This window comes from Pagrus major, chromosome 18 (assembly GCF_040436345.1).
Source record: "Pagrus major chromosome 18, Pma_NU_1.0".
Lineage (NCBI taxonomy): Eukaryota > Metazoa > Chordata > Actinopteri > Spariformes > Sparidae > Pagrus > Pagrus major.
In genome coordinates, this window is record NC_133232.1 from 36581921 (window position 1) to 36606010 (window position 24090).

The 24090-nt window shown below is 40.5% G+C and overlaps 1 protein-coding gene across 1 annotated transcript in view; it reads right to left on the minus strand.

Moving 5' to 3' along the window:
- The window catches only part of fstl5 (follistatin-like 5), a 170049-nt gene that overhangs the window by 19423 nt on the left and 126536 nt on the right, over window positions 1–24090 (minus strand). Inside the window, exons 10-12 of the mRNA XM_073487367.1 lie at window positions 23488–23622; window positions 8530–8556; window positions 8186–8304 (exon numbers count right to left, since the gene is read on the minus strand). Of these exons, the coding sequence (XP_073343468.1) occupies window positions 8186–8304; window positions 8530–8556; window positions 23488–23622 (281 nt within the window). The remainder of the gene's footprint in view (window positions 1–8185; window positions 8305–8529; window positions 8557–23487; window positions 23623–24090) is intronic.

A 24090-nucleotide genomic window follows, 5' to 3' on the forward strand; every position in this document is an offset into this window, starting at 1 on the left:
ACTTCATTGAACTCAATCAGGGATGAGGGGGAGCTGCAGCATCACTGACATAATTTATCTCATCTCTACTCCAGCCCCACACTCATCCTGTCCCCTGTATTTTATCTGCAGAAAAGCAGGTTAATTCTGGGAGGCATTCAGCTATAAGATCTCGTAAAAAGGTTGTCTTCATGAAGCAGAATGCTAAAACAATGACGGCGCTGTGGCATTTTTGTCTCTGTAATGCTGTATTGTCTTTCATTGTCCAGTTGTAGCTCAATCTTTCAGTGTTTTCGATCTTGGAAAGTCAGCTTTTTAAAGCCAAAAATCCCTGCAGTTGCTGAAGAAATCGTTGAGTCATTGGTATTGAACCCTGTGAAACCCCTTCAGACCCACACTGTGGTCATTTTGTGCTACAGAGCTGTAAATATCTTACTTATTGCACCTTTAAGAGGTGAGAAAAATCGAACATCTGATGCCCAGCCGAGGGTGTGAATGGAGGCGGCTGTTATCATCCTTGTGTTTATGTGTTGCATATGTCTGTATGTGTGTGGGTGCAGAGCATGTATGTGATTTATGTAGAAGCTGACAGCTTCTTAAGACTGCAGATGTATATTTTTTTCCTTCCCTTTTCTATGTAAATGCCCACACTCTCCAGATACAGAACAGTATACATTTTTCATGGATTCACTAAAATCCTCACTGCATAGAACATTGCAGCACTGGACCCACACCAGAACCAACACAATACTGTACTGTGTCTCTTGTAAAAAAAAAAGAAAGAAAGAAAAAACACGAAAGGATTTCTGCTCGTTTCACTTGTGAATGTGGATGATGACATTTAAAGAGCTGTGTTGAGAATTATAAGGGCTCTGGTATTCCCCAGTTCAGCCGTTGGATGATTTGTAGTGCTAATATATGTGACAACATCAGGCTGCTGGGAGAAAAACTACAGAAAACAGTGACGAGGCGACACCCAAAGCCTCAAAAGAGGAACTTTTCAGGAAAGTAGCAGCACACTCACTATTTTTTCCAGGTGATACTCCAAGGTTTTCAAACCCAACTGCTGTTTTTTTCCAAGGACAGACAACTCAACAACTGGCACTTAACCTTTCACACTTCCACATCACATTTTGAAGTACTGATTCACCAAAGTACATCACATACACACGAGGCTCACAGATTAGTTTAAACCGATTTTCCCCTAACATCCCAGAGTTGCATTTCCTGCGGTACCAACATGTTAATCATCTCAGTGTACAGTGAACACGGCCCTCTAGGAAAAAACTAAGAGCTCAGAAATGCTTCTGGTCATAGAAAGTGCAAATGAGCTGTTGATTATGTACTCGAGTCCCTTTAGGTGCGTACAAGAAAACATACAGCAAAAGGCCGACAAATGGGCTTTTTAAATGTTTAAAATAAACTAATTCAAATTGAGATTTTTCAAACCAAAAGTAAAGAGCCTTATATACATGATACACTGCCAGTATAGACCTGTAGTAGCCTCTGTATAGGTTTGGTTAGATGGACAATATTTCGTCAGTTCGATTGAAATCGTTCTGATTAAAGATTCAACTGTTTACATGTATGTTAAATAAAGTGATCTGATAAGATGTGTATTTATATGCCCCACAGTATTTAATCAGTATTAGGGTCGCCGCTGCAGCGTTTAAGTTTTCCCACCAACTAATAAACTTGTGACAACACCGGTGATACCCGGCACACCAGGCTTTATACAGAGAAGACGCTCACCATCTGTAGAGCGCTGTGCTAATCTACTGCTAATGCAAACCGAACTGTTCCTACTGCTGCAGCTTCACATTAAAAGCATTTGACTTGTGAAGCACGAGGTAACCTTTATTTTGAAGTAGGCTAGTCACAGGAAGTACATTATTCATGTAGTGCAGCATTTACTGCCATTGTTTATCAAAAATAAGTCTACAGAGCAAAAGTTCTGTTCTGTTTTGCTACCGCTGTGTTTCTGTCCCTCCTGGAAGCAACATCACATAATGTTTGTCCACTGTGAGGCGAAAACGTGGAGATCATATTTATTACAACCAGACAGAAACAATCAGATTTAGCATTTACATGGTTATCAAGTGCAAATATTTTCCCTTATGAGCGTATTATTAAAGATTTACGCCACTCCTCTTGATCTGATTGAAAATTGTGTCAGATTGTGCCGGCTCAGATCAGTGTACTGTGTAGGGCTGTTGCTCTGATTACTAGTGGAGTCCATGTAAACACAGCTTATGTTTAACAACACATCAATACTTGAGAGAAACGCTCCCGTTCAGATTCTTCTCAGCTACAGAGGAAGGCAAAATAAAGATGCCTTCTGTACCACCTCTACTACCCTTGGACATCACCGTGTTTTCCCAGCTACTGTGCATATCACAGTAAAACACTCTATATGGTAGTTAAGGATAATGGATAGGCTGTGCAATTACCATAAACAAATCAATCAGTGCTCCTCTGCGGTGGAGAAAACATGAGCGCCATGCTGGGAGCGGCCTCGTGTGTTCACACGGCAATCCCCCATGACAGCACTGGATTGATATCCTAATACAAACACACCTCTCTGAGGAATGCTGCGCTGATTGCTGTGCATTCATGGCATCGCTTTATGTGTAACAACCGTCCAATAGGCACTGGGATCCTGGATGAAGGGCAGCTCAGAGGAACGCATCCATTCGAGAACACATGTAAATCTAACCGGTATCCATCAGCAAGCCGCTTTGAATATTTTGTTGCTTGGGAGATAAACTGTGAGTCAGTGGGGGAGGCCGAGTGTAAGGAGTCCGCTGAGAGGTGGGACCGGCTCTGACTGCATGTGGTCTGCTAGAGGACTAAATTACACAGACTGACTCAACACTGCAAGGTGGAGCCTGTTTCCACTGGGTATCTTTTTCTGTAGCTTGAAATACCAGAGGTGGGAAGTAACAAGTAAAAATACTTTTTCAGGTATCTGTATTCTACTTGAGTATTTATTTTTCCTCCCTACATTTTAACACAAATATCTGTCCTTTCTACTCCTCACATTTTTTAAAAAAGGCTTGTTACTTGAGTCTTAATGTATTTGAGGGGAACTGTGGATTATCGATTATTTGCGATGCTTTACCAACTCAAACTGTCTGATTTGACGTCCTGAGACTCTTTGAATGACATTAATATGACATGAGGTTTAGATAGCTTTGCGCAGAAATGTCCTTCAGAGGGATACTAGATTACATTTCAGCCTGTACTTTCTTACTTTTACTCGAGTAAAGAAGTTGAATCTGTTCTTCTACTTGAGGAGAGAATGTGTCTACTTTTGCCACTTTTGAGCAACACTAGCTCGAAGAACATGTGTTAACAATATAAAAAATATATACTACATGTAATATGACCGGGGTCACACATACGACTCTCACCATAACTCCACACTTTATTGTACCATCTTTCAGATCATTATTTTTGTTTTACAGCCCACAACTTTGCTGCTCTGGTTCAGTCTGAACACTCACATCTTCACAGTTTCCAACAGCAGCTTTTTCCAGCAAAAAAGATCTGTGATACACTCACAGTACCGCCACATATTTCCCTCAGGAGTTAGTGAAGACCAAAAACAGTTAAAAAAGGAGAGTGAATATTGGACTAAAGGACATAAACACAACTCCAAATGAATGCTAATGTTGCTCTGTGTATGCTGGATGTGTAAACAGGCAACCGACGCCGTAACAACTTCATAATGTGACATTTCTGTATTGAATAGCTTTTTGCACAGCCCTTCTGTGGCCCTAAAAAAATACAAAAACAACATAAAAACCGTGAACGTCTCAACTCCTCTGCTTGAAGCTTAAACACACTCAACATTTCAACAACTTTTCATACATTATAAATATATAATGCCCTGTTTCTGATGGCGGTCTGTTGCTATAATTTATTTTTCTCGTCTATATTCTTCGTTGCTGTTAGATGTTGGATGAAAAACAGCATTTTAAGTTATCCCAAACCATAAAGCAACATTTTAAATGCGATCCATTTTCATTCGAGGTTGTGTTCAGTGCCATCTGACAAATGTAAACTTCACTCTCCTTTTACTTCTGATTTGCTCTATTTGGCTCTTGGGCTGCTAAATATTTGACTTTCTTCACGACCTTTTCTAAAACTCTTTAACTTGGAAAAAAAAAAATCTACTAAAAAATATGGAGATACAGAGTTTTCATATGGAGGGACCACAGGTTGTCTGATCTGTGTGTTACATGTAGAAATGTGGACATTTCTTGATTGAAGATGCATCCTGATGCTTGGATGCAGTGACAGAACCAATCTGGAGTTTGCAGCCTAAACAAAATCATTTGTTTTTCTGGCCTCAGCTGGACAATAAAGTTGTAAAGTTACATTGCAGTGTCGCTCTGTTGCATTCAATTGTGGGCGAATATGAGGCTAACATTACTTGACGTGCTGGGAGACAGATGGAGGCAGAGATCAGCAGCAGTGATGAACTCAAACCTGTCATTGTTTGGGTGTTTGGTTTATTTATTTCCTGTTTTATTTTGTAGTTTTATCCCCATGTGTCTTGTCGTGGCTTTTTCACTTCCTGTCTTTGTCTTTTCCCCCTGTGCCTGTTCCTCCTGTGTTCCTGTGTTCTTGTGCCTGTTCCTGTTCTTCCTGTGTTCCTGTGCCTGTCCCTCCTGTGTTCCTATGTTCCTGTGCCTGTTCCTGTTCCTCCTGTGTTCCTGTGCCTGTTCCTGTTCCTGTGCTTGTTCCTCCTGTGTTCCTATGTTCCTGTGCCTGTTCCTGCTGTGTTCCTATGTTCCTGTGCCTGTTCCTCCTGTGTTCTTATGTTCCTGTGCCTGTTCCTGTTCCTCCTGTGTTCCTGCATCTCCTCCTGTGTTCCTGTGCCTCCTGTGTTCCTCCTGTGTTCCTGTTCCTCCTGTGTTCCTGTGCCTGTTCCTGTTCCTCCTGTGTTCCTGCATCTCCTCCTGTGTTCCTGTTCCTCCTGTGTTCCTGTGCCTGTCCCTGTTCCTCCTGTATTTCTGTGTTCCTGTGCCTGTTCCTCCTGTGTTCCTGTGTTCCTGTGCCTGTCCCTGTTCCTCCTGTGTTCCTGTGCCTGTTCCTTCTGTGTTCCTCCTGTGTTCCTATGTCTGTTCCTGGTCCTGTTCCTCCTGTGTTCCTGTTCCTCCTGTGTTGCTGCATCTCCTCCTGTGTTCCTGTGCCTGTTCCTCCTGTGTTCCTGTTCCTCGTGTGTTCCTGTTCCTGTTCCTCGTGTGTTCCTGCGCCTGTTCCTCCTGTGTTCCTGTGACTGTTCCTCGTGTGTTCCTGTCCCTGTTCCTCGTGTGTTCCTGTTCCTGTTCTTCGTGTTTTCCTGTGCCTGTTCCTGTTCCTTGTGTGTTCCTGTTCTTCGTGTGTTCCTGTCCCTGCTCCTCCTGTGTTCCTGTGCCTGTTCCTTGTGTGTTCCTGTTCCTCCTGTGTTCCTGTGCCTGTTCCTGTTCTTCGTGTGTCCTCTGTGGCTTCTGGTTTTGAATTTCTTTTCAGTTTTTTTCTTGGACTGAATTTGCCTGCTTTCTCTTGCTTGCATACGGGATTTTTGGACTCAAAACAGACATCTGGCAACATTTTGGATTTTATGAATTTACTGGAAAGCATGAATGGAGAAGATGCACGCTGTGTGTAAAACCTGAAGCGCTGACAACTTAGTCATCCAATTCTGACAGAAGTGTGTGCAGCAGTCATGTCTGCCACATTTAGGAAGCCTCTCGTCTTAGAGCTGCTGTGTGAAAACAAGATTTTTGTAGATTACAGCACACGTGTAACGTGTAATGCACTGCAGAAGGGTTCATGTTTTGTTTTGCAATGTTTATGTCCGGAGGAGAGTCACACAGACACCGGTCGTGAAAAGCTGCAGCTTTTTACATTGTAAATCTGATTTTCGAAAAGAACTTTAAATAAATAAGGAGTTCAGATTTATCTGAGTGCTTGTATTTAGTGATGAGAAATGGTATTAAATGTGCAGTAATAGGCTTTAGACAAATGAGGATGTGACACATTGGGATGCATCAAGATGCATCGAGGAGCGTTTATTTGGATCGTTGACGGCTGAAGATTCACACCTGTAGTTACATGCCGTCTTTTTTATGTCATAGTGAGCAATTATTCATCCTAATGAGCAAATCTACTCTGAACCTCCAACACTCGGATTTCAGTGGTTGTAGGCTGTGTCCTCTAGAAGAGCGACAGTAAAGCCTTTTGTTGAGCAGGACACTGAACCTGTATCTGCTTGGCTGCATCTGAATCTCAGCTAAATCCCAGTACAAACTATATTGACTGCTGATGATTGATTTCAGTCGCTGTTACTGGGTCAGGCAACAGGAAGCCTCAGGAGTGTCGAGGCCAGCCGATAATAAATCACATTAACACTTTCCTCTTTACTTACAGTGGTTCAGTGTTAAAACAGATGCATCATAAACGTTTCAGTATTTATAGTTTCATGGTGCAGAATATTCCAAAGTTTTTGATTTATGCCTGTCGAGGATTCAGAGGATCGCTGTTGAATGCCCCCTTTAAAATTTCTATTTCATTGCATTAGAAAATCTATAGAAGTGTGAAAGGGAGCAATCAATCTTCATTCCAAGTTATGTTTCTGGTCATCTGACAAATGTAAGTCCAATATTCACTCTCCTTTTACTTCTGATTTGCTCTATTTGGCTCTTGGGCTGTTAAATATTTGACTTTCTTCACGAACTGATTACAACATTTTCTCTCTGCTGTTTGGTGCTGAGCAGGTCGTGCAGTAAGTTTCTGCTGCAGCTGGAAACGAGCTTGATGAGAGCTGTGTAGTGGGCTGTAAAACCAAAACAATGAGCTGAAAGATGCTGAAATGCCTCATAGAGCTGAGAGGAATTGCAGACTGGTGATTATTTTCGGGGGGGTTGCCACTATAAGCCACCATTTGATCCATTGTTAATTTAAAAAGGGAAGTCAGCTATGACTCCCAAGCAGCATTTTGGTTAAATAAAGAAAAAACAACATCCAAGCAAAGCAATTAAAAGTCTGTTGCGTACCACAACCACCACATTTGTAAAAACAAACCCTGCTATCCCCCGTCTACACCGCAGCTATCACGTCAGCCTCACAGCTGCTTGACGAGCTGCTTATCAGGACACTGAAGCATCTGTGTTTACCGGTTCTGTGTTGAGGAGCAGCTAAACGTTCTGTGTAGTAGTTTTATTTTGATATCTGGGACTATTCCTGATTTTTCAATCGACACTGATTGTGTCAACTGATTATGATTGCAGAGGAAAAGGATGATAGTGAAGTTGTCTAGTGGTAGTAAATGTAGAGTGTAGGTTCCCCGGTTCCCTTATTCGTCTGACTTCCTGTTACTCAGATTATGAAAAATAATTAATAATTAGGGCTCCCACATAATTAAAGAGCATTTTTACCTTTTTTTAAAAACCCTTTTTACAAAAAGTAAAACAGCATGAACAGCGATCCGTAGTATGGTCTTTTAAATTATTTTAATTTTTTTTGTTACAAACTTCTGGCAGGCCAAATCAAACATCATTGCGGGCCAACTGTAGAAAAATATGTTTATTCAGTGCCTTTTTTGGGGGTATCAACCTCGTGTTAATGAATTGAAGTGTAAACAAACACTTGAGATGAAGACAGAGCTGCTGCAGGTGCTTGGATTAAAATTAGATTTTTTTTGTTGCAGTGTGAGACAAAACTCGTCTGACATTAAAACATTTAGCAGTTTTGATTAGTGTACTTTCATATTTTAGGTCATCGTTACATGAATTCACGACTGCATGTTTTGTGGATGAGTTAGAGCTGATTATGAGCCGGAAACTAGAATTCTTTCCATTGCAATAATCAGCTGAGGTTCACAGGTATTGTGTCAGACTAAACCACACTGCTTGAAGCTGAAATAAATAAATAAAGATTGCTCATCAAAACGTAACCTAAATTACGCAGGAGACTGCTGCATTTTCTATGTTGGCAATAGAATGTTTCTGTTTGGAAATCAGCGGTTTGCAGCACCGGGATCCTTAATAGTAGATAGAAAGGGATGATCTGTGCCAGCAGTGAGGCCCCGGTCCTCCTCCTCACAGCTTCCTCTCACACACATGGCTGGGATAGTCCAGTCCACCTCCGAATGAATCACTCTAAAACTGAGTCATTGTTCAAAAAAAGCTAATGTTTCCTTTGCCCGACCACTCACCTGCAGAGCCAGCAGCTTCTCACTGGGTTTAATGTGTCGTTGGATCTCACATGCCACAGGCTGAATGACTTTAATACCGTCCTCATAGAAAACATAGAACATGTTGCCAATGCCGAGACCTGGAGAGGAAGCAGAAAACAGCTCTGTTACAGTACAAACCTAAAATAGCTTATGAGTCTAAAGTGTGAACATTTGCAAAGGAAATAAGCCTACAACGTCGCTATCTACTCTCACAGCATCAAATCATTTAATCCTTCTCACCACAGTTCAGTAACCCTATTACAAAAATTCAATTAACTCAGTTTAATGAATGTTATAGTGAAGCAGGAGCAGTCTAGACATACCTTCTTCTCGCCACAAAATGTTTGCCACTGTGAGAGAGAAAAAGAGGAAAGGATGGTTGGAAATCAATGAAAGAATCAATAAGGTCCCTTTGTGAGAGTTAACACCCAAACACTAACTCCAATTGAGGCAAACAGGAAAGCAGAGCGCATGAAAGTTTTATGGAAACGGTCTCTCTGACACCTAGTGCAACAAATAATCGATAGAGCCCTCTGCTTGGAAATAATTTGATACCAAACACTGGAAAATGGAGTGCAGTCAACAAACTACAAGTGCTGTAAAACAGCTCATGATTTTTGGATGCTGCAACCCAAGTATGCTCACAGAGAAAGACCTAAAATACGACTAAACCCATCTCATCTCAGTTCAGATGATATGTGGGATTTTCTGTGTTACAGTAACATTTTTTTCAAACTACACTTGTGAAAAAAATCCTCTTTCCTCAGGATACCAATTTGAAACTGAAGAATTTCCTAAAAAAGTGAGAATGGAATAGACTCTGTCCTGAGGTCTGTATGGTAATGACAATGAAGATGTGGAAAATGTTCAATTATTGATCAAACCGTTTCTGATGGAGAAGCTGACTCTAGAATCAGCCTGTTAGAAAAGTTAGCAAAGATTTTAGCCTATTGGAGAAGCTAACATTGTTGTTGGCCTGTTAGTGGGCTAACATTAATGTTAGCCTGATGGATACGCTAACTGTTGGCTGTTGGAGAAGCTCACATCAAGGACGCAGACATGAGTTTAGGAAATTCTTCTGTCTCAGAAAGATAAGAATCTTTGATGATTGACAATCATTTAGGACATTTTCCTTTAATGAGGCCTCAGGTCATCGTCCATCAATAAGATTTTTCTTCTTCTTTTTGTTAGGCTGCCTTTAAACCCCTGAGTACTCCACATGTTTCAGGCTCCGATGATAATCATAAGTCATTAGGAGGGATTAGTGTGCTCTTCCTTCAGTGGCAAACCCAGTTATGGCTCCTACAACAGGTAATTTCTCATTAAATTCACTTAGTGGTGACTAATGACATGAAATGTGGAATGAAAGCCACAAAACACCCTGAGTGCTTTAATGGGCGACCTAAAACACAGACCAGCTGCTGGTTTTAAAAGCAGCCACTGGGCACTCTGAGAGAGAGATGCTATTACTTAAAATTACATGACTAAAGGGTGTAGCAAGGAGAAAATCTGGAGAAATTATAAAGTTATTTTCTATGCAAATATCAGAGCAACTTGCTGCTCATCATTCATATCCTCCAACCCACACCCAGCACTACTATCCTCTCACACTGGCTTTTTATTGGTGACCTTCTCTCTCATTGTTCCTCTGTCCCCCGGTCTTCCCTCTGCTTCCACCCCATCTTCCATTTTCAGGCATTTTCAGCCTACAAACCAATCTCCAGCCCAATTCACATCCGATTCTAATCTAGCCTCTATTGCAATGCTCATTCCCGCAGCCTCTTGCTCGGGTGGACAGATGCAGAGAAAGAAAAGGAGGGGGAGACAAAGCCAACGAGACACCACTGTGCCGTTAGTCAGCCTTAATCTTTCAAAAGTGCTTTGTCGAGTGTTTCCTGTGCACTCTTGCATACCTTTTAGCTCATTAAAAGTTGCACAAAAGGAGTGAGGTCTATAGATAGAGGGACAAGGAGAGGAGGACAGGAAGGACAAAACAAAAAGGAAAACAATACAATTTATCTGAGATGTGCCAAAAATGGAAAATGGAGAAAATGGGAAAGAGGAGTTGAGATGAGATCTTGTGTGCCCCGGTCTTTTCCAATAGCCCACAGTATTGATGCTATTCATCACTTGGCAGAAAGACTGTGGCTGTTCTGCGCATACAAGGGGCCCATACATCAACTTCATCATCCATATAACAAAACAAGCCGGCTGCCACTGTAGGCGGTGAGTTCACTCTTTCTGGTCGTAATAACTGTGTTTCCACTGGGCCCCAAACATTGGGAGTGCCACGCTCACCAGCCAGCCTGGACTCTGCCGTTCCTACCCGTCAGCAAGGTTACATAAATTCAATTTGTTTACAAGAGCACGCTACTGCGACAGTGGGCCAAACAGCCTGTGGTGTTCACCATCGCAGCATGGCAGGAGACAGCGAATGCATAATATAGGTAGAGTAATTGGGTCACAGTAGATGGAAATGCAAAATTTAACTCTGCCTTGGGTGTGCAGGGTTTTTCTGCTCTTTCCAGCGATTATCCCAGAAGTTTCTTGGAAACATTGACCCCTGCAGTAAGTTCTGCTTTAATTATAAGCAATGCACGAATACTCCATTACCGACAAACTCCAAGTGTTGGGAAAATGCCGAGCGCCTGCTCACTGCTGTAGGCAGTTACAATGAGGAAGCGGAACATGAACGCAAATGAAAGAGAAAAATATTTCCCTCTTCTTGCTTTTTTCTTCATCTGCATTGACACTAAACAAACATCCTTTCAGCGCAGTGACTGATAACAGGGCAGGTACATCATTTTTTCTTTACTGCAGCTGTGCCAGAAAATAATGTAGCTGCAGCTGCCAAAACCTGTCTTACAGTTCAGCCAGGCCTGGATTAAGATGCCTCAGGACCCCCTGGTCTTAGCCAGAGCCCGTAAACCTGAAGATCAGCACAAAGGTGTCTTAATCAACAGTGCCCTAAATACTATCCAGTACTTCCCCCTTTTCCCTCTTTTTAAAATGTTCTTGCTGTTGATTCTCCATAAATATATATCTCATAATTCAGTTTTTCTAATCAGAATAGGATTATACGTCACTGTTTGTTTTAAGTGGGCGAGTCTCAGTTGGAAAAAGATGATGTTGCTCACTTTCATGCACCAATGAGGACTGAGCAATTTATTTAAGATTCTTGGAGAAATCATTGAGTGTGACCCTCATTTACAGTGAAGCCAAGATTACACCATGGTGAAAAATGCTAATATCTAAATCAGCAAACCAATTAAGCTGAAACAGTTGTCGTCATATGAAACCAGACAGATCAACAAAATCAAAATCAACGTTCCTAAAGTGTCCAAGAGGTGGAAGAGTTCTCAGTTTTCACTGAGTGACTGCTGCACCCACGAAAAGCACAGAGAGTCAACTCTCACATCACCGCCTGGCAAGGGTCCAACAACCATCCCTGTGCTGGGTGGAAAAAGGTCTCCATCTTAGCGGTGTTCAGCCTCAGCTTGAAACAAAGTTAGCTGGCTAGCTAAACTGAGGAAGCTAAGCTAAGAATACAAATAATAATGGCTTGATTGAGAGAAATACAGATGTCAGTGGTCAAAACGCTGCTGCCAGCAATCTAACAGAGTGTCTTGTGTTTAACTGAGCTGGTTTAATAAGAAAATAATGAGACAATAAGACATTTCTTCTTCTTTTCATTGTCTCACGTAATGAAGCCGAACAACTCTGAGAGGACACGACTTCTCTGCACTTACATGGGAACTTTATCACACGATGGTGGAGGGCTTAGTGATCAATGACGGCCATCAGCGACGCCCAACCCCACGTACGACTGGCTCAGAAAGTTCTCATGTTGATTGTAAAGATGGGACATGGCGCCCAGTGCAGAGTGTGACTGATATGTTTTTAATCATTTTTGGAGATTGGAGCTCTGTGGCACAGAGGAATGACACACATCAGGCTTTGGCTGCACAGGCAGTACCTGTTGGTTTGGGTCTTTCTCATAGGATTTGTAGATAATAAGAAACATGTTGCCATGTGTTGGGTATCACTGTATCCTTTAAACAATGGCAGAATAAATATGGATAGTAGAAAACGTAACATTCATTATTCAGGGTAAAGACTCATAAGGCATCGTGATATATTTCTTTGCCTCGACTGTAAGCCGAGTGAGTTTTAGGGGGTCACAGAGAAGGTCATTAAATCCTAACTCTCAGAAGATAAGTAGAGTTACAGGGTATATTTCTCTGGTGTGATTTGCAAAATGTAAAAGTAGCAGGGAAAAGTCACAACAGGTCATTTTAAATGATAAGATCATTTCATTTCTAATTCAAAGTGGACACCAACTGACGGTGTCTCGACCTCTCGAGTGTTAGAGTGAATACTGATGAAGACACATCGGCTCCACAGCTCTGTGCTTCTCACCTGGCTTCTTCGCTCTGCACTACACACAGTCATGACTCACCTGGTGATCCCACTTCTGACGCCTGAGAAGTCTTTCAGCTTCTGTAGTTGTTCTCATTCATTCTTCAGCCAGATTTTTAACAGCTTCTTTTTACGTTGCTTTGAGCAACTCTGTGCTGCATATATTCAACAGTCCCTACAGATGAGGACTAACTTCAACAACAAGTCCCCAGCAGGACTATTTACATTCAGGTGGAGTGAGAAAGCTTTCAAAATAACAAGACTGACTGCACTAGAATTAGAGCTGGAAGCCTGTGGAGGACTGAAGGCTGTATCATCTCTTTAAGAAGAAAAGTATTCAAAAGACTTAATCCTTGGAGAAAAACATGAGAGGTTTTGAGGGGGAAAAAACCAAAAGCTTAAAACACGAAGTTTGAAAATAAATGTTAAAATTTAAGTGTTTGGCTCATCACAAACAAAAACTGTGATGGATTCTTCCCATTTCATGAACTCAACAATGACTTTTTAACGCTTTATCAGATTTATAACGGCTTGTAAAGTCACTTAGGGGCTTTACACTCTGAGTCCATTCAGTTTCGCTTTTGTTTTTTCCTCTCTGCTCTTTGTGTTTTGAATGTACATATTTAAAAAAGACCATTTTCATTAATCTTTTACAGAATGCATCATCAGAAATATTCATAAGCTGTCATGTTGTAACCAAGGCTTAAAGGCGTTTAAACTTTCCACTGGATTTACAATATTCATTTCAGAAAGCCTTTAGCATGAAACCCAGTCGACAGGCAGTAGGCTGCTGACACTGGAGAGCGTCACTGCCTGGTTAGAGCTCCTTGTTGCTGACAGCGTGTCCAACACTGTGTGAAAGCCTGCTGTGATGGGGAGGGACACTGCTGATGGAAACATGGACGCTATTTTGGCACGAGCTGATCTTCTCTATTCAAAGGATACGGAGCAGACAGCACGGCACGCCGCACAGAATAAAACAGCTCTGTGGACACTTTGGTGTGGAGCCGTGGTTCTCATCCGTGTGCCATCGAGGCCCCGGAGATTTCAGAGCTTTGTTCCAACCAGTCACTTCACCAGCAGGTTTTACTGATTAAATTCACAGATCTGAATCTGTGAAATCAAGAGTGCTGGAACAAATGTGTAACAACTGTTAGATGTCAAGAAATAGTTGAGAAAGACTTAAAGAGTAACGACAGCGGAGTATGTAGCAGACGGCACTGGGTGAGGTTCAGAGAGCACAGGACAGCCGAGTCTATAAAATGTAGACAATAAAAAAGGGCAATGAGAGGATTTACGATGAAATGACATGACATATGAAGCGATCAATAATAGTGATCAACAATTATCTGCCATGTTTGGATGCAAATGAAACAGGTGAAATCATCCCAGTGACTAAATGAAGATGTTTTCACTGCAACATTCAAAACTCACTTTCCAGCCCACTGGAGTTTCAGGACTTTCTGTTCCTGCTGAGGTTTGTGAAGGTCACACATTACTTTACTGTGAGTCATGATGCATCGAAGCATTGAGCGAAGAAAACAGAATATGAAGTCGACTACAGTAAAGTATAGATACTGGAGTCGTGAGCAGAGATATGACAGTGTGGCCTACACTCTCCTGTAAAATAAGTTGCAACTTAGCTGCGATGTTGTTTTTTAGTCCAGAGGCAAAGATACGTAATGGTGACTTAATATTTGAGTCATAATTGTTTACGTGACCAACTGTTTTTATGAAACCAAGTTTATAAAGACGTCTGTCCTTTCGCTGCCTCGCTCAGCTTCTAGTTTCTCTTCCTTTTGTTTCTTCCTCGTGGATTCAGACAGATCTGATGGTCAACACTGTTCAGACAAAACGTTACAATCAAAGAGAGTCTGATGGAACGACAGGACGAGAACTAAACACGAATGATGATATGTTGCTATAGAGACTTTTTTTTTCTGAATAAAATGTTAAATAAAAAAAATGTTAAATAAATTATTTCCTGTCTATTAGTTTACGTACCTCTTCTATTAATACATGTGGCTATAAAAAGCAGCGTTCTCTTATAGGATGAGTTCACCCAAAAATGAATATTCAATCATGATTTAACTCATGAAATAACTCAAGTAGATGGGGGCTTTTTTTAAAACGTAAAAAAATAACTGAAATAAAAATAGACTCTGTGCACGAGATCCCAAACTGATTTGAAAATACGTTATTTACACGCTATTTAAAGTCACAATCTTCACTGTAGCTGCTAAGCTAATAGTATAAGCCAGTCTGAAGAAGGGTGCACAAGCTTGACCATGCATCGAGGTTGGATCTCTGCGTTTCCGGAGACTTGGATTCCCCACCTACTTCAGTTTTTTTCGGAGAATGCTTCAACACCGTTCTGCTGTGAAGCTCCAGAAATGTTTTGTGGATTATTATGAAGCTGAATAACTAAAGACTAGATTCTCATTTTTTGGGTGAACTTATCCTTTATTATTCTTTCACAAACTTAAAATTCATCTTAAATTCCTCCCAAAACGAAAGGTCATTTATTCATATTCAAAGTGGATATTGAAAGAAGATCTGAAAAACTAAGACTTTTATCTCTTTGTTGTCCAGAAGCAGTTCAGCAATGTCGTCTACCGCTAGCGTTGGTATTCTCTGCTGGTCTCACCTGATTTTATCATCCTGCTCGCTTCCATTAAAGTTATGTTGACCGTCTGCCTGAGTCCATGTGAATGCTGCATAAGTTACCTCTCTTTAGAGGTCACATCACTGTAAGCAATGTGTATCCAAAATGAAACTCTATTTATGAAATCCTGCATTAACCTTAGCTAACCAGTCAACTGTAAGCCCATTAACATTTTTCAGTAACTGTGAGTGCTGAGATGTGCATTGTGACGTGGTGAAGCCATTAATTAGCTGTACAAAGTGATGAAAATTTAAAATGTAAGAGATAAAAACGTCCACAATCTTATTAGTCTTAATTATAAGAAAGGGTTTAACAGTAACTGTAACAGCACAGTGACCGCAAATAAAACACCAGTGCTGCTGCCATGTTGTGTCCTCTATGCTAATTACCTTTCTAATGAGGACCAATTAGGAAAGAAATGGCCATACAGTGAAACTTCATACAAACTAATCATGACTGCTCAGTGCATCACAGCTCACACTTACTTAATTCAGCTGCAAAGATAACAAAGAAAGAAAAGAAGTAAAGTACGAGTGGAACGTCTTCCTCAAATCAGTCACTGAAAGATATAAGTGGCACTAAGGACGATGCAGGATGATTGTATAATTATTATCCCTTTATTTGATCCAGAAGGGCCCTTCAGATAAAGAGGGCAAAGGGGAATCTGCTCGAGCTGGTATATCCACTATACGCTGCTCTGCAGGTCCCTGAGATGAGGCATGAAGTGCAGCATAATGTAGAGACATAAAGTGGAGACACTAACGCAACAAACGCTCATTGTGAGCCCTGCAGATCCTCTGACATTGCAGAAATAATTGGCACATTGTGAAGGGCAGATATTTATGCCAGTTTAGCAGCAGACTGTCAGAGATGGATGGTGCTCTGCCTGCTGGTGACAGACTCCGTGTTAAAGACATCTCAGAATAGTGACTGCTCAGGTTTCCCCACACAAAGAAGCGCTTTGGTAAATTTGGGAGAAAAACAATTCACTTTAATGCTGCGCCTGTGAAGAGAAGGTTCTGACCTTCAAGCTCCTCTGGTGAATTCATCTAAAGAAATCATTCATGCCTCGCTCATAAAATCATGTTTTTCAGTTCATCTCCTGCTTAATACCTTATTCAGCCCTTTGACAACTGGCTTAGTTAGTTATTCAGCTCTCTTATTCAAGTGTCTGAATGAAAAGCCTCAGGCAGGTCATAAACAAAGTGCTTTCACAGAATGAGATCATTACTTCCCCACAAAGTCAGATTTCTAAAACATTTCCAAGTATAATCACGACGTGTCATTTGAATTTGTGTCTGTTTCAAATCAATGGTATTAGATCAAGAGGAGTCTGGCGCCGCAACATGCCCACCAGCATCTCGACTTCTGTGCACAACTCTTGGTTGAAAGAGTTCTCGATTTTGCTACTTAAAGGCAAACGCCACCCGTTTTAATAATGTGCATATCTTTGCCCTGAGCCCGAAGACAATTAAATCAGCACTTGTGAACATCTAATGCTTATTGCAAAAGCTAGGAGACAGAAGGACTAACAGCGTCACAAAATGTGGAAAATGTGACAGAGGGAAGTAGTTAAGAGTGTTTTAGAAGTCATATCTTCATTGGGTCTTGTGGAAGGATGATTATATGCAAAAAGTTTCATGATCCTATTCATGATGCTGGGTTCAAGTCAACGTTTAGTCAAGTAAGGTCAAAATGTAGGATAAAATGCAGACAATAAGAAAGAATTCCACGTCCACGTAGAAACCCTGATCTCAGTGTGATGTAAAGGCAGTTACAGGCTGCAATCATAAATCCAGCCTGCTGGCAGACTGAGTAGCATCGTGAAAGTGAGGCTTACTGAGAACTAATCTATACGCGGATGTTGTCATTTTTCTGCGGTCATTACATTGTGCAATCTGTATTCACGTCAGAATGACACGTTTAAGCAAAAAAGTTGTTTTAAGTATGATTAAAAGGTGTTTTATTAGAGGTTTGGCTTGAAACGCTAAAACTTGTACAGTATGTTAGTCACGGTTGATTTAGAGATGTTAGTTTTGGTGTGGTGAAGGTCAGATCTCCATTAATTACATTTCTCCCATCTCATTTTGTCCCTGTAGTCTCTTCCTGAAGCCAGGATGTCAAAACAGATGCTGATCCATAGACGGGTATTAACTGGGCCAATGACTTTAGAGAGCGTCTCTGGCCAGAACATGGTGCCATATGGAGCTAATCTGGTTTCACACTCTAGTTGTACTCCAGCCTGTGGGTTCGAACGAGGAGTCTGACATCACTGTGATTAATGTGACATAAGTCGGGAACACACACGTTTTAAATTCATGATTTTTTGACAACATTTTTGCAGTCGTGACTGGTCAACAACTTGTACTGTAACAAGTGGCATACATGCAAACCTACAGCTGGTTGTACAGTGAATATTTGCCCTATTTATAGCTGATGGACACCCAGTGTTGTGGCAGGACATTGGATGAGAGACGGTGAAGATGGAATAGAAACACAAAAAAACACTTGAAAGCATACACAAAGATTTTTCAATGCTGTGTTGTTATTGAAAAACTGAGTACTGAATGAAGGCATTCATTAATGTGACCTCATGTTGATGTATGTCGGTATAAAGATCTTGAGGTTTTTATGTAAGTCTATTCTAGTCTAAAAGATTTTAAACTTAAAATATGTGTATAGAAACGTGTAGAACAATATTTGCATTCATTAGTGAATTAGTATGTTTTTATAAGTCTTTGTCAAACAGAATTTAATTGTTTAAATATTTGAAAAGAAACTACATAGAGTCCAGGATAAACACGCACAAATCATTTCAGTGTGAGACTCTAGTATCTGCAGCAGTGCCAGGCTGCCTCTCACAGCCGGTTGGGTGTAAACTGGGCTGTTAAAACGAACACATTCAACAACTTCAGCTGAACGAACAGCCCGACATTAATTGCAGGATAATCTGTTTGCACTAAGCAAAATGTCCAAAGTGTCCACTGGTGTTTTATTTTTAATATTTGCTGTAACAGCTGCTTGTTAAACATATTAATATCCTCTGACAGAACAAAAATCAGTCAGGTAGAAACAGTTTCCGTGTGCAACGACTCTTTTGCCTGATGAAGTTTGCTGTGTGAACACTGAGCATCACGAACACACACGAGCAGCTCAGCCTCTCCTCGCCGCTCTGTTCTGGCCTAATGTATCGACGGCAGCTGGCAGCTTTCCGAGGAAATATCACCCAGCCGCCCCCTTATTGGAGAGCCCAATAAGAATATCTGTCCATCTCCGGTGGCTAATCAAATGCCAAGATAATGCAAATGACAGGAGAGGGTCAAAACTCAAACCTGCAGCCTTCTCACAGACTTAATGAGTTTTATCTTTGTTTGTTTCACCGTCTTATGTGAGCAGCAGCTCAGCCATAAACACGGCTGCAGTCAAATATCGCTCTGTTTCTCTTCTTGCCCTTCAGATTTAGTGTGTAGAAAATCTACCGTCCATCTACTTTTATTGGTTTCACACCTTTATCTGATCCTTTGATTAAATATTTACCTCACAATTATCGATTAATAAGTGTGTAGCTATTTCACACATTGAAGAAAAGATGTTTAAACATTGATGAGTATTTTTCCTCAAACTGAAAACGTTCACACTCTGAGTGGACCTGATTTTTTTAAAAATAGTATACCATGTACTTTCTTTGTCACACCCCTCACTCCCACCATTTTATACCAAAATTAGCGTCTGTGCAGGTTTTTTAAATGCAGCTAAACTAGGTGATTAACTCTTTCTGTTTCTCTGTCTTTTCTTATGTGTCAGGAACAGGAAGCAGTAGGAAGCAGCAGATCATATAACTCGTCGGACTACGTTCATTAAGCTTGTTTTATCTTTTTGTTTTATTTATTTAAGTCTTAATCGTTAACATTCTGACTAGGGATGTCAGTTTTGGTTCATTTTGCTTTTGAAAAAGCCGACACCCATTAACTGGTAACTAACTGGTTAATTATTGAGGAAAAAAAACAAAAACGCTAAATGATGTGAAATACAAGGAGCTTTCCTTGAATCTGGTGCTCAGACTCCTCGAGTGAAGCCGTAACAGACAGTGTGTCTGTATGTAAGTAACCTATAGACCGACATACGTAGCCTATAAAAAAAAATCTCCGCGGTTAACCACTGTAATTCCTTTTTTTCTGGAGATGATGGTGGAAGTAGCTCAGACATGAGGAATCGCTTCTTTCTCATCTGTCGAGATGTGCATCTGCTCAGAACTGATCAGGCAGCTGGCAGCGCTCCAGTAGTGACACAGAAGCCACTGACAATGTAACGGTTGCAACTTTTTTTTTATCTGCTGACTGAACGATTGTTCGAGTGCTGCTTGAACAGGGAGGGATGGAAAAATATTAACAAGCCAGCAACTTTAACTTCAACATGCGTCATGTCTGAAAAAACAGATGTTAGTGGGTGTTACTGTCGGTTTTGTCCCGTGTGAAAGAGTTTTCTCACAGACGGTTGTTCGCTGTGAAGAACTTGCCTAACCCTAACCCTGTGACGGCCCTGTGTTAAAAGCACTTTTAACTACTGCAACAACTGAGAAATAATTTGACTTGACCCTTTCTGACTATTAAACTAATTAAACTCGTAAAGCTGGACAATCTCATATTCCTCTTTCTTTGTCCTGTGATTTCTATGTGAATAAAGACGGGAGACAGGCTTTGAATACATAAACATGTCTGCCTTTGGCTTAAAGAGTTACTGAGTTCATCCTTTGTGTTTGTTAACTTATCAGCCCTATGTTCTTTATTTCAAACTGGAGGTAAGCAAAGTGAAACTTCCTGAGAATAATTCACAGGTACAAACACTGCTACAGATGTCAGTGATATTGGATCCAACGCCAATTAACAAGATACATTTTTTCAGCTGCTAAAGAGAGCTGAAAATAAAGCTTTTCTTTCTGATATGTAAGATAACAAAGAAACATGCGACAACTAACAGATCTCCAAAGACACTAAATCATCTGCGATCAAAACTGCAGGCGCATCAGTACAACATAAAAACTGTAGAAATATTGATTGTTATCATTAATATTATAGGGAAACAGTCTGGAAAATCATGGCAACATATGCTGCACAAAGACAAACTGCAGTGACAAAAAGAAACGATGTATACAGGCCATTAAAAATACTGTTTAACTGGTAGTAAACCATATATGAGCCATCTTAGAGCATCAACAGCTCTTCAAGCTTAAAGCTCATTTTTTGCTGATTATCTTGTGTGGCCATCAAAACTCATGACTGAACTTATCTTACTGACACTTATTGTCTACTGTGTGTCTCTGAAGGCTGTGATAACTTATTCCCTGTGCCATAGAGCAGCGATTTCCAAGAAGCTGTACTTGCACCCTGCATGCATTTCTCCTGTTGCCGGGGTTACGTGGAGAGTTTGTAGAGTAGCTCAACTAATTTGAAAAAAAAAAAAATGATTTGATTTAATAATATCCGCCCACATATTGAGTCAGCTATAACAATTTAAGTGTTATTGCATTTAAGAGTGCTTGAAAACTAGTTAGCAAGTGAGCAGAGAAGATGAAAATAACAACAAACCCTTTTTATGTGTGAAAATATTAAGAGTTTACAATTTTAGAGCTCAAACTATTCATTGTATTGATTAATCTATTTGTCAATCAACCTAGATCATTTTTATTAACTGTTTTGCTAAAGCTTAGACATAATCTAGACATTCATTCATTAAAAAATAATTTTGTGTGTCATGTATATCTTTATAATGTGTATTTTTGACATTTTAAAGGCCAAAAAAGCGTCAATTGGCAGCTTAATCAATAGTTAAAAAGATTTAATGGGAATTGTTACGACTACAGTAACACAAGCCTTATCCTTGAGACTTTTCTGGGACGTGACAACATTTTGAAGTAATTATTCAGTTATACTGTGTGCTAAAATTCCTCAGCTGAAGAAATTCTTTTAAGAAACTCTTCCGAGCTAAACGACTTGTCAGGATGTATATTTTATATTATTATTGAGGCTGACAGAGGGAAGATATATAGTCAACTTCCATTTTGTCACGTTAGTACTATTTGAATAAAAGTGGTATTCTCATAGGAAGACTAGAGTGGGTCAAGTTTATTCATGCCAGACTACAACAGTGTAGTAAAGTCTGTTTTTTTTCTTTCTACATTTTATAATGTAGCAGTGTAGCCACGTCTGGCTGTCTGCTGACATCCCTTTGAACTCCTGTCCTGTGGGGTTTCTCACTCTAAAAATGTCTGCAATATCCAACTCCAAGTACCATTTTGGCCTGCAGTAGAGCTTCAAAAGCTTCAAAGCACACAAGTGACTCCTGACCTCGCCAAGCATGATCCTCTGATTCATGACAGGCTGGGTGGAGGAAGTGTCGTACCACGGGGATGACATCTAAACGAGTCGGGTCCAGCGGAGGTGTGGGACGGAGTACACGAGTTGTGTGACTCGACTGCAAAGTTGCTAAGTGTGCTGTTTGGGAAATCTAATTACCCCACAGGAAAATACAACAAACTAACAACTGGTCTTGAACCCCAAAGACAGATTCTGACATTTCTGAGAAGGTCAAAGTTAATTACCGTGTGAGACTCTGATCACGCGGAGGGTACAAGAGGAGATTGTTTGTGTCGAGAAATGCTTCTCAATTTGAATAAGGTCACTCGTGTCACAACCCCAATGTTACACGGTGCATATCGACAGGTGACGACTAATGTCAAATATCACCTTAATCAATTAGTATAGCCCAAAATCACTGATGTGGAGCATGATAGAGGGGAAAGTTTGGAGAATAGAGTGTCAAATGATTAGTCTGTTAATCAATTGAAAGATAGTTACTGACAATAATTTTGATAATCAATACAAGTTTGTAATTTAAAATGCCAAACATTCAGTTGTTTCACCATTACAAATTACACAACACATCGAACGTGATCCAAACTGAAAACTCAAAGTACACATCAAAGAAATTATTCCCAGGGATGGTTTCTGTCATTTTAGGTTGTTTCTTTTAAGCAGTGTGGATTTAATTAGTAATTTGATGTTATAAATGGTGGGCCTTTATACATGTCAATGGTTTTATACCATTTGTAAGACAAAACAATTCAGAAAATTGTGCCAGTCATAATTATCTAATTTACAAGGATTTAAAAATCTAAGAAAATCAGCAAACCTCTGTTTGAGAGGCAAGAAACAGTGGATGTTTGGCATTTTTGAGATTAAACTTATTTTCTGTTGATCGACTAATTAAAGCTGGGGTTGTTCAGATTGTTCAAGCTAGTTTTTACAAGGTAACATTTGAAATATCCCATCGCTCCGTTCAGACTTCACTGAGTGTCTAACAAATACAGAAATAAACACTCATGCCCACAAGCAAAATAGCCGTCATGTTGACATTACAGTTGCTCTTTACTGCTGTAGGTTTGTGCTTTGTGCTAACTGGGTTAGCCACTGAGCAAGTCTGTTGCCACGGGTCTGTTCTTGGGGTCAGGGGCCAAGTGCTTTGTGCTACTTTGTTAGCGGCTGAACGACAGTCTGCCGTTGCTGTTCTTTGACAGGGGCTGTGTGCCGAGTGCTACTGACTTGGCTGCTGAACAGCAGGCTCAGTGGTTGTGTACTGGGTCACTAATCATACACAACTACCTCATGTCTCTCTCACAAGTTAGAAACACCGAACATTACCATCATAAACAATCAACATGAGACTCTTGGATGGGCTTATTAGAGGCCTGCAGCAGCCACAGATACTGGATTTTTTCCTTTTGTTTTACAGGGCATTTGATTCATTCATTGTTGTCAGGAGATTTTCTACAATCATAACAAAAACGTCATCTTGAATGACTTACTAACCCTCGCTTTAATCAACTTATTATTTCAGCACTAATGACAATAACTCTTAGTTGCGGCCCTTGTGTATACCAGCTAAAATGAGATAAGATACGAGACACAAAAGAGTCTTCCTGAGTGGACGGAAGAGTGCATGAACAATTGTTCTGCTTCCAAACCAGGAGATGTGGAGGGTAAAGATAGTATCACCATTATTTCCCTGGCAGAGGCTCTATCATTGCATCACAGGATATAAACTATTAAGACTTCAGAGGATAAATTATTAAGAGCTCCATTTGCATGGCTCCATTATCTCCTGAATAAAAACAGAGACGGACATCATGACTTATACATACGAGTTTTTCGCGCAGAGTCCTCCACAAATAGCGAAGAGATGTCCTCGTCCACGCCAGCCTCATTTTTGGCGATGCAGGTATAGGCGCCGGTGTCTTCAAAGTGAACGTTGCTGATGTGAACCTCGCTTCCATTAGCTTTGAGGAACAACAGAGAGAATAGAAAAAAAAAGTTTGCTTCCAGAAAGAGATAAAAGGCGACTTCCACTCTATCATCCTGTGCTACCATTACTCTGTTACATAACAGCTCTCTAATATGTGAGGAAGGAAGGTGAGAGGTTTGTTTCGAGGAGAAATCAGAAACGTAGGAGTTCAAAGTAAGAATGTGGCACAAGTGTGCCACACGCTGCGTTTGTGTGAACACTGGGACAGGTTCTGATGTAACGTTTCTGTGTACAAACTCAAAGGAAAAGCATTTTGCTTTACAGTTTATTGAAAGAACGTGAACAAACTTTGAAACAGAAAATAATCCTGTGGCTACACAATAAACCTCATTATCAAATTACATTACTTTACATTATGAGCCCTTTGATTACCTAAATTTACTCATAGTGCAATTTTAAGTCAACATCTTTTCAATGAAAATACCTACAATGATGAATTCTG